Below are 18685 nucleotides of genomic sequence, written 5' to 3' on the forward strand. Positions count from 1 at the left end.
GAAAAAATCAAATGGGTATTTTTAATTTTATGGATACTGAAGCATATTGTGATAGGTACCTTATACTGGAAAATTAAATCTACAGAATCAACCTTGGAAGAAGGAAACTTCTGAAGGAGGAAGGACCTTCAAAATGACAAATTGTGTGCAAAAACTTATCCTGTAGTAAGGATTCTGAATGGAAATGCTTCTGGTGGACTGTCAAAAGCATAATTTCCTAGCTCAAAAAATACTTTGTTTGCTGTTCAGGTAGCAAGGTTGAATGGGTGGTTCTTTTTCCTTTTTATCACTGTAAACACCATATTATTGTCTAGCTTCCAATATTAATCAGGCAACATTTTGCCCCGCTGCCTCCAAACCTTGACATCCCGTGTCAATCATCTCCAGATGTCTTAGGAGTAGCAGGAACAGCATAATATTTCAGGACTACGGTTCAGGATATCAACTGCCAAGGTTCAATCAATCAATCAACGAGCTTTTATTAAACACTTACTATGTGCCAGGCATTGAGGTAAGAGCTAAAGATACAAAGAAAAAAGCCACGTAGAATCATTGGCTTCCCATCTGCATCTTGAGCTTTCCAGTGAAATCTTTAAGAATGATGATAATGAGTGGCAACAACTTCACCTTTTTTTTCTTTTGTAAATAAAGGGAGAGAAATAATTGGCAATCACTAAAGTTGGGCTTCAGCACTGAAAACAATTTTAATGTTTTCTAAAAATGGTGCTTTATATTTTTATAGTGCTTTAAGGTTTATGAAACACTAAACATATTATCTTATTGGATTCTCAAAAGAGCCCTAGGAGGTAAGTATTATTTCAGCTCTATTTTACAGATGAGGAAACTAAGAATGGGAGAAATTATGAGACTTGCCCAAGGACACAAAGCTAAGTAAATGCCTGGGGCAGAATTTGAAATCATGTCTTTCTGATACTATCCCCTGTGTCCCCTAGCTGCCTCAATTTCAGCTCTCATTTGGTTGGTTGTCTAAACAAGTGAAAGCCTTCATCCTTTGCCAAAAATAGTATAATCTCACAAAGGGATTATATAAGGAAACTAGCATGATATAGTTATTCAAATACTGACATACTATAATTTTGACATTTATTCTTCAAGCTTGTTTATATGCCATACAAGACATGCTGAGGCTAGAGTTAAGTGACAGTCTAAACATTTCTAATGAACATTAAATTCTTGTCAACTAAGTGTGTCATTCTGTGAAACAATCCACTGTCCTCTCTCCATAGGATGGGAGCAATATTATTGTTCAGATAAGCACCTAATACATTGTATATAATAAAGTGATTATTATTTCATTCATTAATGGATTTTTCCTGTTTCATATGCTCATTCCAAGTGGATTTGTTTTTAAATTATTTTTGTATAGATGCTTCACTAAACGCAGGTTACTACAAGTTATTGTTGTCCTAAGGATTTCTAATGATTATAAGCATTAGAGAACCATAAGATTTAGGATTGAGAAGGACCACAGAGATATTTTAATTCAGATTTTATTTTCCACAACAGAAAACTGAGGGCAAAAGAGGAGAAATGATTTTAGCAAAGTCAAAAGTCAAGGTCAAGGTAGTAGACATCGGTGTCATAATTCTTGATTCTAAATAGTTTGCCATATTTGCATTTGAGTATCATTAGCATTTAGGGGCTCCATTAATTTAATGTAGTAGAAAAGAATGACAAAACCATTTTAGGTACTATAGGTTACCCCATGGGAAATCTAAGTACTTCCTAGATAAGAGACCTTATTTTCAAATTTTGACCCTTCTGTTTCCTAAAAAAAATTAAATGATTCAGCCTTAAATAGCATCATTCTTTGGGAATTTTCCTTGGGATTAAAAGCATGATTGTGAAATAAGTCAGAGGCCACTAGATGAAAAGTCAAAAATTATTTGATAAAGTTTTCATTTATTTATTCATTCAAATTCATGGTGAACACCCATTGTATGTATTATACTACACATGATTGTGCAATAATCTACCCTGTTTGCTATGAATATTTCAGTAGGAACCTCATCAAATGTTCTAAAAAGAATAAGAAGATAAAACCTATTCAGAATGAACCTTGAGCTCAGTGTTTATAATTCTTTTTTAATGGAAAGCCAAAAACCAAGGTTCCAATTCTTTTAAAGACCAAAACACCTGTGAAAGTTAAAATAGTGGCTGGGAAGCATGCTTATGATTTTTTTTACCATCTTCTTATACAGGTTCCCATAACAGTTATGACAATGAGAAAGTGAGTGAGAGAGGTCAATTCAAGAGTGAAACACTGCCTCTCTTCTGTTGCTGCCTATCAGATCTTCTCAGCCTCAAAGTCACACTGGAAATGATGAAAGATGATGGAAGACTTGACTTCAGATGACTCTTTGCCCATCACTTGACTGCTCTCTTGGCAAAGAGCCTGATCTAAAATGCTGAAGTCAATGAAAAAGAAACACTATTAAAAAATCAAAGAGGGTTTGCTACAGTGAGAACCATCCCACCCACCAAAATTTTCAGAAAGTTGGCTTTAAAAACTGGAATGAATGGTGATGGACTATTCCTTCTCCGTATTCTCTCTAATTCATGTTTGGATATATATAAATATAACAATGAAATATATCATAAAATAGGCTGATTTTTTTCTAAAATTAGAACATGAGTCTTTAAGGAAAAAAGGATAGCTTGTCACCAGCCATTTTCTGTGAGTTATTTATTTATGTGGGTCATTTGGTACACATGCACCAATCAACCAAAGGCCCCTGGGTACTTATGTTAAAATATCAAAATGCCCCCAAAAAATGTCATTTAACTAAACAAACCACAATAACGTAGAAATTGTTATTGTATCCACCAAAGAACATAAGTTCTTGAAGACAGACATTTTTAAATTTGGAAATCACAGAAGCAAGTTATAGCGTTGACACTTTAAAAAAGCATTAGAAATAGTATGAAGAGATTAATCATGATTAAAATTGTTTGAGTTTCAATTAATAGGATGAATATCATGAAAAAACTTCACGAATTTCCCCCCTCTTCATTCCCCTGTCAAAATACCCATAATAGGTTAAGCTTCTTTGCCATATTTTCATCCAATTTTTGTAATATTTATTTGTGTCTTAACTTTCTTCATCAGATAGCAATTTCCAAGAAGGTAGACTCTATGTCTTCTTTTGATTTCATAAAGGACCTTGGCTTAGCATGTAATTAATAAAACAGGTTGACTCTCTTGATACTTGAATGGACTTGTAGTCTCAAGAAGGAGGATACTATCAATCAATGAAAGTAAAATTCAGAAGATAGATAAAATTGCAAGTTGTTAATCTTTCAGAATGAGTATTAATACCTCCCAATATAGGCAAATACAGTATATCAAGGTTTGATTCACTTTTTTGATTATTTGGGGTTAAGATAATGATGTAAGAAAAGTAAAAAATGAAGATCAAACTTAAGATTATGATCTAAGTATATTTTTTCCGCTGAGAAAATCTTTATTGTCCCATCTCTAGATGTTGAACTAAGGGCATGCATAAATTAAGAAAGGTCTTAAACTTTGTCAAAATTTTGTTGACAGCCTTAAGTGGCTTCAATAATTCCTTCCAAGTGGCTGACCTAGCTAATTATGGAGCAATGGATGTCTTTTAGGGGACCTTGAGCAAGGGAAGTTTCTTCCTTTGAGTAGGACATGAGCATTTCTCCTATTTTAAGGAGGTTTTCAGTGATGGTATCTGAAATTTTTGAGTGACAAAGGGAGGGGAGGATGTAAGATTTAGAACTTCTTGAGAACTTAGAGGTTTCAAGAGTTCACAGGGTTGACTTGGTTTCATGCCAACAATAAATGCCAGAGGTGAGTTTTGTACTTAGATCCTGTGTCTCCAAAACTAGTGCTCTTTTGATTGCATCCTAGTTTCCTGGTCTGGTAACGCATCATTAAAAGCATGCCACAGTGCCTTGTTCTGGTCTTCCTTCCTCCCTCTTTACTCTTTTTTACTGACTATTTATTTACTTCCTTGGTTTTAGCTACTTCAAAAATGTATAGAAAAACAAAGGTGTGTTAAAGTCTCACACACACACACACACACACACATACACTTATTTGTACCTCAAAGCATCTCCCTAAATTTATATTGGTTATTCTGCTATGTGGATGATTCTCAGAAGTAAATATTCATCTGTGAAGCTCTCCTCAACTCCAGTCATGTATTAAGCAATGTCTCATTAGATATCTCCAAGTTAATGTCCCATAGACATCTCAAATTAAACATGTAAAAACAGAGGCTACACAAACTCCTTTAGCCACCAGCAGAATGGAAGAGAATAAATAGCAGAAGTCATTTAATGAGACTAACACAGAGAAAAAAAATTGGTTGTCATTTGAGTTCTTACATAATCGGAATATTTTTCCTATTTTTTCTTTTTTAATAAAAATTAATTTATTTCACGATATTGAGAATGGCATGATCGCAAAATAGGGAATTCTCAATTTATAGATTTTTCTGATTTCAGAGGAATTGGATTATGCAAGTCGGAACCATTTCCTTTCTTCTCTGTTCCTCTTTTATCTGATTATTGACAACCTTTGGTACGTCTTTAGCTTGATCTTTATTTATCTTACAATTTAAGCCTTATTTTATAGTTATATCAAGAATAAATAGATTTAGATTGTTATCTTGATAACTGGTCATGATTGTCCTCTGATAGCAGCAGGGAAAGAAACCTAAAATGGCCACAAATCAAGGGAGGTAATAAATCTGCTGTAGTGTCCAGTTTTATTAGAAGATCTTAAAATAATTTGTCAATATTAAATACAAAGTATCATAATATTAGTACATCTGCTTTCAATTTATTAGCTTTTTAATTGTTATTTAGTCATTCTGTCTCTTTGTGACCTCCTTTGGAGTTTTCTTGGAATGGTTTTCCATTTCTTTCTGAAGTTTATTTTTCAGATGAAGCAACTGAGGCAGACCAAATTGCCCAGGATCACACAACTAGTAAGTATCTGAGGCCAGATTTGAACTCTGGAATATGTATCTTCTTGACTCCAGGTCTGATACTCTATGTATTGCATCCCCTAGCTGCCCTCCTCAGTTCAAAAAAAATCTTTTTAATTGGATCCTTACAACTTTATCAGAGAGGAAGTAATTGGAGGAGGAAAACTTAAGAATCCAGTTCAGAAAATGTTAAGATGTCCCTGTGGTTCAGATTCCCATTTTTGTAATTCTAATTCACTTAACATCTTAAAAAAATTAATTGGGAATTTTCCTTCGGAACAATTTATATTGATCAAAAAAGCTCATATTTACTTAAGATGTAGCTTATGAAATAATTTTCTCAAGAAAGCCTTTGAGGGGAATGGAAAAATGCCATTATCTCCACTTTACAGATGGGGCAACTGAGGCTTAGAGAAGTGGTATGACTTGCCTGTAGTTATACCACCAATATATATCAGAGCCAGGACTGCCATCCTCATCTTCTAATTAATCTATTGCCCTTTCGACTATGCTTACAGTGCCTAGATATGAAAATGGATATGATTAAAGTCAGGCAGTTAGTTATTTAGGGAATTTTTTAATTAAATTGTGCCTTTTAATTAAATAAGTATGGCTGTCCCAAAATCATTATTCAAAACCTAACCACAAACTGATGTTTAGGATTAATTTTTGAATATATAAATATAATTAACTTCTTTTCAAATTCACAGTCAAGAAGGAAAAAAAATAGGTCTTGAGAAAGAAAGTAAATACGAGTAGCTATATTATGGTAGCACCACACAGAGATTTGATTTTGAAAACTATTTTCGCATTCCTACTAACAAAAGCTAAAATATTTAACTTAAGCTAAAAGGGTACCTACTAGAATTATAGCTGTTTTTGACTATAGTGCTCATTATGAAATGAAAATCTAAAACCAAGAAAAGGTGCTAAAAATATAAACAGAAATATGTAAAACACTAAGACAAAGAATGACTTTAATTACTGTTTCCAATTTGTGTTAATCATTATCTATAGTTGACATTTATAGTGATTTAAAGTTTACAAAGAATTTTGTTTACATTATCTTATTTGGCAATGACAATTGCAATCCTATGATGTAAAATTTATTGATGTTTCCATTTTATAGCTAAGGAAGTTAAGATTAAGAGAGCTTAAAAGAGTAATGTAGTTAATGAGGGCTTTAAGAGAGACTCAAACTCAAGTCTTACCTGTAAGGACAGTAATGTGTATTCTACCTTTATGCCTAATTGTAGATAAATCATACTAATTTGATTTAATGAATTAATCTATATAGCAGAATAGTGGACATAGAATGAATCCTTTAAAAGCCATCTCCCAGTTAGTAAATGGGCAAAAGATATGAACAGACAATTTTCAGATAAAGAAATTAAAGCCAGATATATGTATATGAAAAAATGCTCTAAATCACTACTGATTAGAGAAATGCAAGTTAGAGTAATTATGAGATATCATATCACATCCTTCAGACTGGCTAAAATGGCAAAAGAGCAAATTGATGAATGGTAGAAGGGCTGTAGAAAAATGGGGACACTAAGACATTGTTGGTGGAGCTGTGAACTCATTCAACCATTTTGGAGAACAATTTGGAATTATACTCAGAGACTTATAAAACTGTGTATACTCTTGCTAGGTCTTCTATTTCCTAAGGAAATCAAGGAAAATAATCCATATGTTCTAAAATATTTAGAGGGCTCTTTTTTGTGGTGAGAAAGAACTGGAAATTGAAGGGATGCCCATCAATAGGGGAATGACTAAACACGTTTTATGATTGTGATGGAATACCACTATGTCATTAGAAGCAATGATCAGTCTAATTAAAAAAAACTGGAAAGAACTATACAAGATAATGAACAGCGAAATGAGTGGAACCAACAGAATAGTATACAGAAATAATACTAGAAGAATGAACTGTTAACCTCACTAAGGGAACTGAAAAGTGAAAACATGAAAGATTTAATTTGTATGATCATATTAGGCTCCTGGACAAAACCTTCTGTGAATTAGAGAGGGTGGGAAGATGTTGAGACACTTGTGGATTGGATTAATTATGTAGATATGAAGAAAAGTAAACTACTATATAAGACATTTGTGATTTCATTTATGTACAATCTTATTTTCTTTATATATGGAAATTTTTGTTTTAATTTGCAAAATTTGGAGTAAAAGAAAGAAACAAACAAAAAAGAATGAGTCCTTCATATTCCCTCTCACCCAACCCATGAGCTTTAATTGATCATCAATTTATGCCCAAACAGAAAAAAGAACAATTTAGATCTATAGTCTTTTCATTTCTATCCTGGGGCCCTATTTAAATATAACTTGAAAGGACAGGTCAGTTTACAAACTTGTTACTGTGATAACATGACCTAGTTCATGAAGTTATTTGCCCTGGAGTCAAGAAAACCCAAGTCCAATTTCTGCCACTGACACACAATGGCTTTGTGACTCTGAGCAAGTCATTTAATTCCTATATGATGATGTAACTTCTAAGGCCAGATAGTGGAATATGAAAAATGCGATGTGAAAGGGCAAAGAGAAGTTCAGCTCTCCTACCAAGACATTAGTGAACATCTTAGAATGATTGCAGTAAGACTAAATCCAAAAAAGAAAGAAAGAAAGAAAGAAAGAAAGAAAGAAAGAAAGAAAGAAAAAAAAAGAGAGAAGTAGACTCCTTTGTCCATTCAACATTATGCAACAAAAGTAAAAAGAAGGCAGAGGCTGGTGTGGGAGTCTAACTAAAGATATCAGTTCAATCACAGTTAACCATCAAATGGGGGTGGGGAAGGGAGCAGAGGATCACACTAGAGGTACCACCTTCTAGTCCCGTAACCCAGTAAAAAGCTAGTGGAGATAAGGAGAGGTGGGGAGAGAGCAATCACTTGAATAGGGACATCATGAGCCAGTACCACCTCCAATAATGGGACATTTGATGCCCAAATCCTGTCCCGTTGACCTATAGGAATCAAAATATGGAAATTTCTGAGTGCCCAGATCATTGTCCAGGGAGATAGAACCCAGTTGTGTATTTCTTGAAACACTGGGTCTTGTAACAATAAGTAAAGCCAATTTATCATTTTCCAACCAGCGGGATCTCCAACATCCCTCTGGGATTGATGGGAACACAGAAGAAGAGAGTACCAATTCCCCAGTGAGGATTTTGCAAAGAGGATAAAAAAAAAAACGTAGCCAATGATATAATTCACAGAAACTTGTAGTCTATTCATTTCTACTGTTTAGAGAGCCTAGTTTTCAGTCAGAAGACACCACCTCATTTTAACAATCCCAACCATATCACAGGGGTCAAAACCAAACAATACTAAGTCAACCTATTAAAGAGTTAAAAGAGGGGACCAGCCAAAGCACAAAATCCAAAACCAAGAAATGAAACTGAATATATGAGGAAGTGAAGCTTATGAGAAAATCGAGTATTAAAGAGAAGCCAAAGAGTGAAAACCAGAATAAGTGAGAAAACTCAAAAGAACTACAAGAAGAAACTCGAGGTGAAGGGGGGAATGGTTTAGAGACTACATAAAGACTACAAGAGAGACTGAAAGGAAGAAATCTAGAGACAGATGGAATGAGAGTTTGGGTGGTAAAAAATTGAAAGGAAATATACCTAATTTAGAATAGATAGCAGAAAGCCATCCTGAGTTAGGTTTTAGTGGATTCCATAAAAAATTAAAAAAATAGAACAAAAAGAATTCATTGACTCAGGCAATAAAGAATATTACAACAAAGTAAAAAGATTTGAAAAAATGAAGAAAATGGAAGGTACCTATCTACTATCAAAAACAATAAACCAGGAAGACAGGTCAAGGAGGGATAATTTAAGAATCATAAGAGTCCCTGAAAACTATGACCAAACAAATAAACCTATGCACCCATATTTCAAAAAAATCACAATAGGAAATCCCAGAGCTACTGAAAACAGATAGCAGTTATCGGACAAATTTTTCAGCAAAATTATAATATTTGGGAAACAATATATTCCATATCTAGACAAGTTTTACAAAAACTGCAATAAAGATTAAAAAATTTGAATAAAATGTTTTAAAATTTTAGATGTGCTAGATCTCTAGAATTTACTGAATAGGAATATAAAGCATTATACATAACTAATTAGTTCTTGACATATTTAAAAATACTGTTGGTGTGTTTGTGCATAAAAAGCTCACAAGTAAATGCAGTATGGCAGAACTATCTTTTTCTTAACCATGATGCAACACAAATTGTAATTAATGAATAAGGAATTTAAACCTAAATTGCAAGGACATTCATTAATCCTAAAGAAGTTTTCCACAGAAATCTATAGAAAGAACTGACAGTTAAATTAAAGGAAATAACCACACTGAGACATAATAAGTCAACTTTTATGGCACAGTTTAAGCAATCCTTATGCAAAAATGTTTATCTCTAAACTACTCTATCCTGTTTCTTGTCCTACCTCTCTGACTATTCCTACCCAGTTTCCCTTCCTCTTCTGGATCTCAGTCCTGGTACCAATACATAAACAGGAATTATATGAACATGACAACAAGACCCATTCACAGAAATACAATGTTGTTGATACTGTATAAATAGTTCTGATTCTGTTCACTTCATTCTGTATCAGTTCATGTTTGTCTCTTGATATTCCTTTGAATCTATCCATTGAATTAATTCTTGAGACACAAAATATTCCAATATAGTCATATCACATAATATGGTTAGCCAATTTCCCAAATGATGAGTTCCCACCTTCTTTTTGTTTGGGCTATGCCAATATCATTAAAATTATTACCTTAACTATATTAATTTATGGATTCCAAATCACATCAATCAAATTACTAAAAGAGTACTTTTTAGAAATAGAAAAAAATTAATAAAATTCATCTAGTCAAACAAAGGTATAGAGATTCAAGGGTAAAAATGAAAAAAAATCAACATAAGGAAGGAAGCCTAGCAATACTTAGATTTCAAGGTAGACAGTAAAGAAGTAGTCATCAAAACTATTTGGTACAGGATGAAAAAGAGAAAAAGTGATCAATAGAAAAATTCCGAAGCAATCAAGCACAGTAGCTTTGGGTGCAATAAACTTAAGAGCACAAACTACTGGAATCTTTGACTTATTACTAACTGAAAAAATAGCCAGGAAATCGACAGGTCTGGGAGATGTTAGATTTAGAACAGCATTTCATACCATATTTCAGAAAACTAAATAAAGACCTCTTAATCTGGGATCCAAGATCTTTTAAAAATACTTTCATAATTATATTTCAGTAAACTTGGTTTTCTATTTAATCATTTGTATTTAGCTTTATGCATTTAAAAACAATATTCTGGGAAAGGATCTGTATGTTTGCCAGACTGTCAGTCAAAAAAAGTCAGTAAATCAATAAGTATGTATTAAGTACTTACTATGTTCCAAGGTACAGTGTTTAGCACTAGAGGTATAAAGAGATATAAAACAAAAACAAACCAAAAAAAAAAAAACCTTTGAGCACAGTGTCTAATGGAGAAGACAACACAATAAGAAAGAAATATATCAGACATATGGGAAAATCAACATGGAGAAGGCAACAAAAACCAGGGGGATCAGGAAAAGCTTCTTGAAGGATTTTGGATTTTATCTGGAAGATGAAGGAAGCCAGGAAAGCCAGTGGGCATAGATAAAAAAGGGAGAACATTTTAAGTATGGTGGACAGTTGGTAAAAAAAGTTTGGAGTTGTGAGATGAATGATCTTGTTCAGGAATCAGCAAAGCAGCAAATGCCACTGGATGACTAAATACAGGAGAGTAAGGAATAAGCAAACTATAAAATTTGGTGGGTGAACAGGTTTTGAATACCTGCTCTAAACAGATACATAATCTAGTTGTAAAAGTTGGTAATCATTATTCTCTTACAGAAATGAACAACATGGAAAATGTTTTGCATGATAATACACTTACAACACAGATCTAATTGCTTGCCAGCTCTAGGAAGGAGGGAGGTAGATAATTTGGCATATAACTTCAGAAAACTTTTTGGGAGATTTGTTATTACATGAAATGGATAAAATAAAATTTCTTTATAATAAAAAAGTTGATAATCATTAACTATTTAAAGAATACTGGAAGGCAAACCCTTTTATAACAGTATTTTGAGGAAAGATTCTTCTGAAAATTAAGAAGAGGATAGGGAGATACATGATGGACACTTTTGATTATATAGGATTAAAAATGTTTTTTCATAAAGAAAAGTGCTACCATTAGAAAGGAATTAATTGGGCGAAAATCTTCACAGACAATTTTTCTGATAAGGAGCTGATACATAGATAATTGATTCAATGCTAAAGAACAAGGACCATTTCCATAGAGATAAAATGGTCAAAGGATATGATCAGGCAATACCCAAAGAAACTAGCATATTAACAATCATCTGAAAAAAATGTAACAAATACTTTTGGATTGGCCAAGATGACAAAAAATAAAATATCTTTCGCTAGATGGACTTTGGGAGAACAGAAACACTAATGGAAAGGTTGTGAAAGTCTGAATTTCATTCAACCACTCTAGAAATCAATTTGGAACTACAACCTCATGAAATTCACTACAATGTGTAAACCTTTTGACCCAGCCCAGACATAATAGGTATAAGTCCTAAAGAGGTAAAGAAAGAAAGGATCCCAATGTGCACAATTATTTATAATAAAACCTTTTGTTGTAGCAAAGACCTGGGGGCAAAAGTGGATATTTATTAATTGAAAAATTTGCTAAACAAACTGTGGGAAATGAATATAATGGAATATTATCACATCACCAGAAGTCATGCAGTGGATTGATTCAGGGGAACTTGGAGAGAAAAATATGGACTGATAAAGAGTGAAGTAAACAGAACAAGGAGAATTATTTATACACTATCAACAATGCTAAATGAAAGCACTGAATAAGACATATTTTTCTTCAGAAACAGCCTTTACAATACAAATATATTTTGCTTATCTATGATTTTGTTACAAAGGTGAGCTTTTATTAGGAAAGGATAGGAGGTAGAAAATCGGAGAGTAAGTTATACAAAAATGAACAAAATAAAGAAAAAAAGGATCAGTGGAAGAATCCTAAGATTTCTACATACAGAAATGATGAAATGGAAGTTCTTATGTAGAAGAGAACACAGACAAAGAATGTCAAGGCTGGCAATATCATTTTAGAAGACAAATTGTTGAGACATTTTACAGTTGTCTCTGACTGTTCATGACCCCATTTGGGATTTTCTTGGTAAAGATACTGGAATGATTTGCCTTTTTTTCTCTAGCTTATTTTATAGATGAGAAACGGAGGCAGATGGAGTTAAGTGACTTGTCCAGGGTCACAGAGTTAGTAAGTGTCAGAGACCATAAGACCTCAGGGAGATAAGTTTTTCTGACTCTCTATCCACTATGCCACCGAGCTTCCCCTCTGTAAACACAGGTTGATGCAACTGGGGATATTTAGCTTAGAATAAAGAAGACTCAGAAGGTACATGCTAGCTATTTCCATATTTCCAAGGGTTGTCATGTGGAAGAGAATCTACATGTTCTGCTTGGCCCAAGAGACTATAACTAGAAATAATGGCAGGATTGCAAAATGTAGAGTTTAGAGGACTTTGATTTTAATTCCATTTTCTTGACTACTATTAGTATTTCTTGGAGAAGTCTCTTTATCTCTCTGGGCATCTGAAAAATAAGAGGGTTGTGAATTGGATGGTCTCCAAGGTCACTTCCAACTCCAGGGCTATGAGATTAATTTTCAGAGAGGCGACTTTAGGCTTGACAGATGGAAAGATTGCCTACGAATGTGAGTTAACCAAATGGGAAGCAGGCAATTTCAGGAAGTTGTGGGTTCCTTCTCCCTTGAAGTTTTTAAGCTCTCTATCTATGACACAATTATTCCTTCCCACTCTGAGATTCTGTGAATGAATGCATTATCTGGTCTTTTTCTTACTCGTGACTTTAGAAACCAAAAGAATGAAAATGACGGATTAGGTTGGTCTATCACCAAAGAATCAGTTAGGGAGAGAGCTCAAATTTGGTTATGTCATTTCTCCTTTTAGAGTTTTTCCCCATTTATTTTAGTCTCATGCCTTCCCCTGTAACCACAAACAGAGCCTTATAGCCCAAGAATCCAAGATCTCACAGTATTCATCAATAGAACTTCATTTTTAGTATAATGGTGGTCATTGACCATTTTCCTGTTATTTATCTTTTCCTTTATGCATTTACATATACCATTCACTGAGCATATACTAAATTGATATTTACTGATATTACTTCATTATTGATTTTGATTTTAAGTATAATATAGTTTCTCTATTTCTTTAATTGCTGTCTAATTTTACTCTTTACTTGTCTGAAATCATAATTACTATCCATTTTCTTGATTCTCTCCTATACATAAGCACTCTACTACTTATAGTACAAGATGCAAATTTATATAAGTCTTAGTTCCTGCTCTCAAGAAGTACCTTCACGTTAAAGAAGCAGATATTTCCAAATTTGACTTCCAAAACAATTACACGTTTAAGTTAAAATCTACATGTGGAAAATACTGTGTTAAACTGAAAATACCGCAATGTTTTGAGCTGATCAGTGGTTGGAGCAAAATCAGAAGTGGAATAAAAAATATCCCAGGAGAGTGCTTTATAGATAAATGCTTATGCATCTCATATCACCTTAATAGCATGAGTAAATTTCCATAACTTACCCCACCTACTTTCTCAAAATGAGATCCATCTTTCTTAAAATCTGTGATGGCTCCATTAAAATACCAAGTAAACACGATATCTAAAAGGGGATCATGCTGAACTTGGCAAGGCAGGATCACACTTTCTCCAACAGAAACATCCATGTTGGACGGTGCCAATGTTATTCTTGTGGGCTCTAGAGGAAAAAAGAACACAACACAGATACTCAAACATTCCTAAAGTCATAGTTCTGAAGCTATACAGTCAGGCAAATAGTCAGATGGTCTATTATCGAGTAACATTATCCTTAGTAGATTTTCTTGAATGACAGATGAAAGTAAAGACTGAGGCATTTATAGAGTAAGATAGTGATGCTGTAACTGGTAAAACATTGAGTATTTAGGGATTTAAGGAAATCTAACAATGAAGTTAGGCATGAAAAATTAGGTAGTCTGATTTGACTATACGGGAAATCTTATATTTTCATTGAAATTACAGGTGGTGGGAATAAGATTCTGCACAACTTTAAATGTATGCCAGTATTCAAAATAATTAAAAAAGAAAGAAGGTTAATAGGTTGATGACAACAAAATTATTTTTAGAGATGGAAGCCTAACCATGATATTTTAAAAATGAGGAAACCAAAGCCTAGTAAGGTGAAATATTTTACTCTTTAGATATAACAAACCAGATTTCTGAACAATTTCTCTGCTTCTAAATTGTCCAATCTTCACACTGTATGGTAGATTTTAGGTGTAATGATTTGTACCTGATTTACAGGATATGCATACATTTCTTCCTTTTCCTTTTTTTGCTGTTCCCTTAAAATACAGTTCTTTTAAGAACATTTCCATAACTACATAAAATTCAAATGATATCAGGATAGGTGATGTAAAAGAACAATCCGATTGATCTAACATCAAAATTATAGGATAAAAATAAATCATATCCATTGAAAATTGTTAAGTTAAATTGCACATAAATAAAGCATACATTATTTTGCTCATCATTTCACATTGTGGTAAAGAGTAAGTGTCTTACATCTCTTCCCCTTTAAATATTCAATTTAATTATATTTGTAAAGTTCCATACAAAATTACTTAAGATATTGGGACTAGATAGACAGAAAGATAAACACAGCCCTTGTCTGCCAGGAGTTTATGTTCTATTGTGGGGAAGAAGTATACAATGCTGTAAGATGAATAGATATAGGAAAACTTGGTGGCTATCAGAAAGACTCATCTTCTTGAGTTCAAGTCCAGTCGCAGACACTTACTAGCTGTGTGACCCTAGGTAAGTCATATAACTCTATTTGCCTCAGTTTCCTCATATATAAAATGATTTGAAGAAAGAAATGGCAAGCCACTCCAATATCTTTGCAAAGCAAACTTAAATGAAGAGTTGGATATGAATGAAGAACTCATAAAATGATTTAAGGACAAATGGTTCCTTTGCAAAACATTCTATTTGAATGAAATAAAGAAATCTTCATTAACCTTAATGTTTTTTGTTTAGTTTAGAGCATAATGTCATCTTTCAGAAAGACATCATACCTGTAACCACTAAATTTGTAGAGCTGCTTGCTTTCCCAAATTGGTTCTCAGCTATACAAGTATAAGTTCCAACATCCAACTTAGTTACATTGGCTATCTGGAGTCCTCCATCCTTTAAAATAGCTGTCCTAAAAAAAGCATGCATGAGATAATAAAAAGGGAATATGAGATTCTATTAAAGTTAAAATATAGATGATAAGATAAAATTTGGTTATAGCATTCATTCATGACTACATTTCCAAGCAATGGGTTCTTAGTACTGTAAGGTCTTCAAATGAATAAAATTGGATTATATTGTGATTTTTAAGATAATTAGAATACTTTCTAAATAACATGGGGAAAGAACTCTTATGTAGTTCAAACTTTTCAACTAAAAACATCATTACATCATTTTACCTCCCTTTCTCAAGAAAACTCATAATAATTTATGAACCCTAGCTCTTAAGAACTTAGACAAAAGCAGTATCAATCAATATTTATGAAATATCAACTATGTGTGAGGTCCTATGTCAATGGACCAAGGAATATATGTTGGGGGAGTAAGGTGTAAGGGGGCTGGTAGGAGGAGGCTAGGTTATGAATAGTTTTGAAAGTCAAACAGAGCATGTTTGTATTTAATTCTGTGAGCAATAGGGCATCACTGGAGTTTATTTAATAATATGGGGTGACAAGATTGCATCAAATTTGTACTTTAGGAAAATCACTTTAATAGCTGAATGAAGGGTAGATTGAAACTTGAGACTTGAGGTAGGCAGAGCCCCCAGCAGGCTATTGCAATAATCCTTGCATAAGGTGCTATAGTGCTATGTGAGCTATACTGTGAAGTTACAGTGCTATGTGAGCTATGCTGTGAAGATATAGCCTTACTGTGACCTTTCAAAAGCATTAAAGATCTGGGGGATTAAGGGAAGAAGCTAACTACCTATGTAATCATGGGAAAATTTTTTAATTGAACTAGGCTAAGGTTTTCTAGTTTATAAAATGAAGAGGCTGTAATAGACGGCCTCTTAGGTCCCTTCCAAATGTAAATTTAAATTACTCTTATCATCCTTCATGTGCTGTTTAACAAAAGATATGTACTATGTAGAATTGAGAATTGGGATTAGGTTCACTTTATTTCCCTGCTCTGTTTTCCCCTCTCTTAAAAAAATCCATAATGGCCAATATAAATATATTCCATTTTTGCTTACTTTTCTCTTTTCCCCTCTCTCCAGTTCAGCAGTGTTATTCATTGTTTAATAAAACTATACCACTAGTTTTAATCTCCTCATCTGATGGTTTAGGCATGCTGATGACTGGTTAGTTTCAGTTGTTAGGATGCACTAGTTGATTAAAACACCAAGGCTTGATGACCCAGATATCTCTCTGAAGGTTTGTGCTCTCTTTTGTTTTGCAAACCAGGAATCTCTCAATCATCTTTATTCTTAAATGCCTTTTCTGGGGCATCTATTTAAAAGCAGTTTGGCTTTATTTGAGAGTCGATTTGAGGACTGAATTCTATAGAATTCTTAACTTTTAAGATATCTTCTATCATTTAGGAAATGGAGAAGACATTTGCTGTATTTGATCTTAGAAGTGGCATTTACTAAATATATATACATACATATATATATACATATATATATATATATATATATATATATAATCCCTTCCTTTTGGGGGACCTATATAATCATGTAGGAATAAGTAGAATTTTGTTATGCAAGGAATTATGTTGATTTGTTATCTCTATACCATCTTCACTTCTGAGGAATATCATATAATTTCCTAAGCATATGTTGATCAGTTTTTTTCCTCTATAATTTTCAGTGAGCTATAGAAGTTTTAAATTTTGTCTCCTTCATCTATCCTAGAGAGCATTATGTTTTTCCCACTGTTTCCAAATCTTTTCCTTTTCAAATAATTTTGAATTTCCCTGAATCCTTCTATTCTTTCTGATATTATGAACTCTGTCAAAATAATTCTACTTTTTTTTCAATCTATTGTTTAGTTTCTTTTAAACATTCATCATAGATCCTATTGACTCAATCACCATTTAGTCCTGAAATTTTCATTTAGGTCATTGTCTCACTCTGTGATATTTGGACCTTTTTTCCCCCTTTAACTGTCAATGACTTTATAGAAGAGACTCTTAGTCAAGTATGGTCTACAGGAGATTACTTTCAAAGTCCCATTTAACTGACTCTCATTCTTACTCATTTTGCTTTGTGCTGAAAAAAATTTTTTTTTCTGTAGAACTTCTTTCAATACATTGTTCCAGGTATTTTTATTCTGTATCTTTTAATCCATAATTTTTTTCATTTTCTTGGAGCTCCTCATTGGTGTACACATTTCTTTGTATGACCTATAAAATATTATTTTGAGTATTTCTGGTAGTTTTGCTCCTTTTTTATTTCTATCATTTTATTTCTTGAGCAGAGTAAGGAGTCAGTAGGTTCTTTTATGTCTTCTTACTCTTTTTTATTCAGGGAAATCTCCATCCTAAATTTCTGAACAAAGTATTTTATTTCCTAGGATCTATGTATATATGTATACTCATACATATATATCTCACCAAATAATGAAACATGTTAAGGTCTTTATAGTTAGACATTACATTTTATTAATCTTAATAGCTTCACAATAAACTTGAGGTATTTGCAATAAGTTTTCTTATCTCCTTTTTACAGATAAGGAAACTGAGGTGTAGGTTCAAGTCACAAGCCCTTACTACATGTTGAGTACTGTGCTAAGCTTTGTATGAGATTAAATAATTTGATCAAATTCACATGACTAGGAAAGCATGTAATGGTAACTCAGTGTTGGTCTTTTTAAGTCTAACATCCAATAATTTATATAATCATAGACCTAGAGCAAAGAGGCACACCAAATACTTTGTAATCCAAAGACATGGATTCAGATTCCACTTCTGATATTCCCTGAGTAAACCTGTGTAAATCACTTAATTTTCTTGGGTTTCAGTTTCCTTATCTGTAATGTGGAAGATCTGGAGAAGTTGACCTTAGGGGTCTCTTTCAGAAGTATATATATATATATGATCCTTTGTTCTTAAACAAGCATTGTGTATTTCTATGGGTGAAGATATCATCATTTATCCAGTCTCCTGGTAATGAGTCTTTCATTGCTTAGCAAATCTGGCTGCTGGATGAAAGACAGACCTATACTGCCCTGTACTCAAAGCCTTTGTAGTCTGGTAAAGCTACCAGAGCTTGTATTCTACTCCCATTATCCTTGGGAATATAGGACTACATCAACCCTCCATTTGGAGAATCTAAGAAGTACTTTAGTAGAGGACAATGAGCAACTATTTATTCTAAGTGACTAAATAAAAATAAATATGATTTGTATTTATTTATTGAATATATTTCAAATCCAACTTGAAATACATAAGACTAAGGACTATAAATAACGGCACAGTTATTTTTTAAAGCAAAATATGTTTT

General features: G+C 33.1%; 1 protein-coding gene across 1 annotated transcript in view; it reads right to left on the minus strand.

Moving 5' to 3' along the window:
- LOC123247078 (contactin-3-like) overlaps positions 1–18685 on the minus strand; it is a 76793-nt gene that overhangs the window by 42468 nt on the left and 15640 nt on the right. The window contains exons 4-5 of the mRNA XM_044675877.1: positions 15243–15370; positions 13710–13885 (exon numbers count right to left, since the gene is read on the minus strand). Of these exons, the coding sequence (XP_044531812.1) occupies positions 13710–13885; positions 15243–15370 (304 nt within the window). The remainder of the gene's footprint in view (positions 1–13709; positions 13886–15242; positions 15371–18685) is intronic.

Source organism: Gracilinanus agilis, chromosome 1 (genome assembly GCF_016433145.1).
Source record: "Gracilinanus agilis isolate LMUSP501 chromosome 1, AgileGrace, whole genome shotgun sequence".
NCBI lineage: Eukaryota > Metazoa > Chordata > Mammalia > Didelphimorphia > Didelphidae > Gracilinanus > Gracilinanus agilis.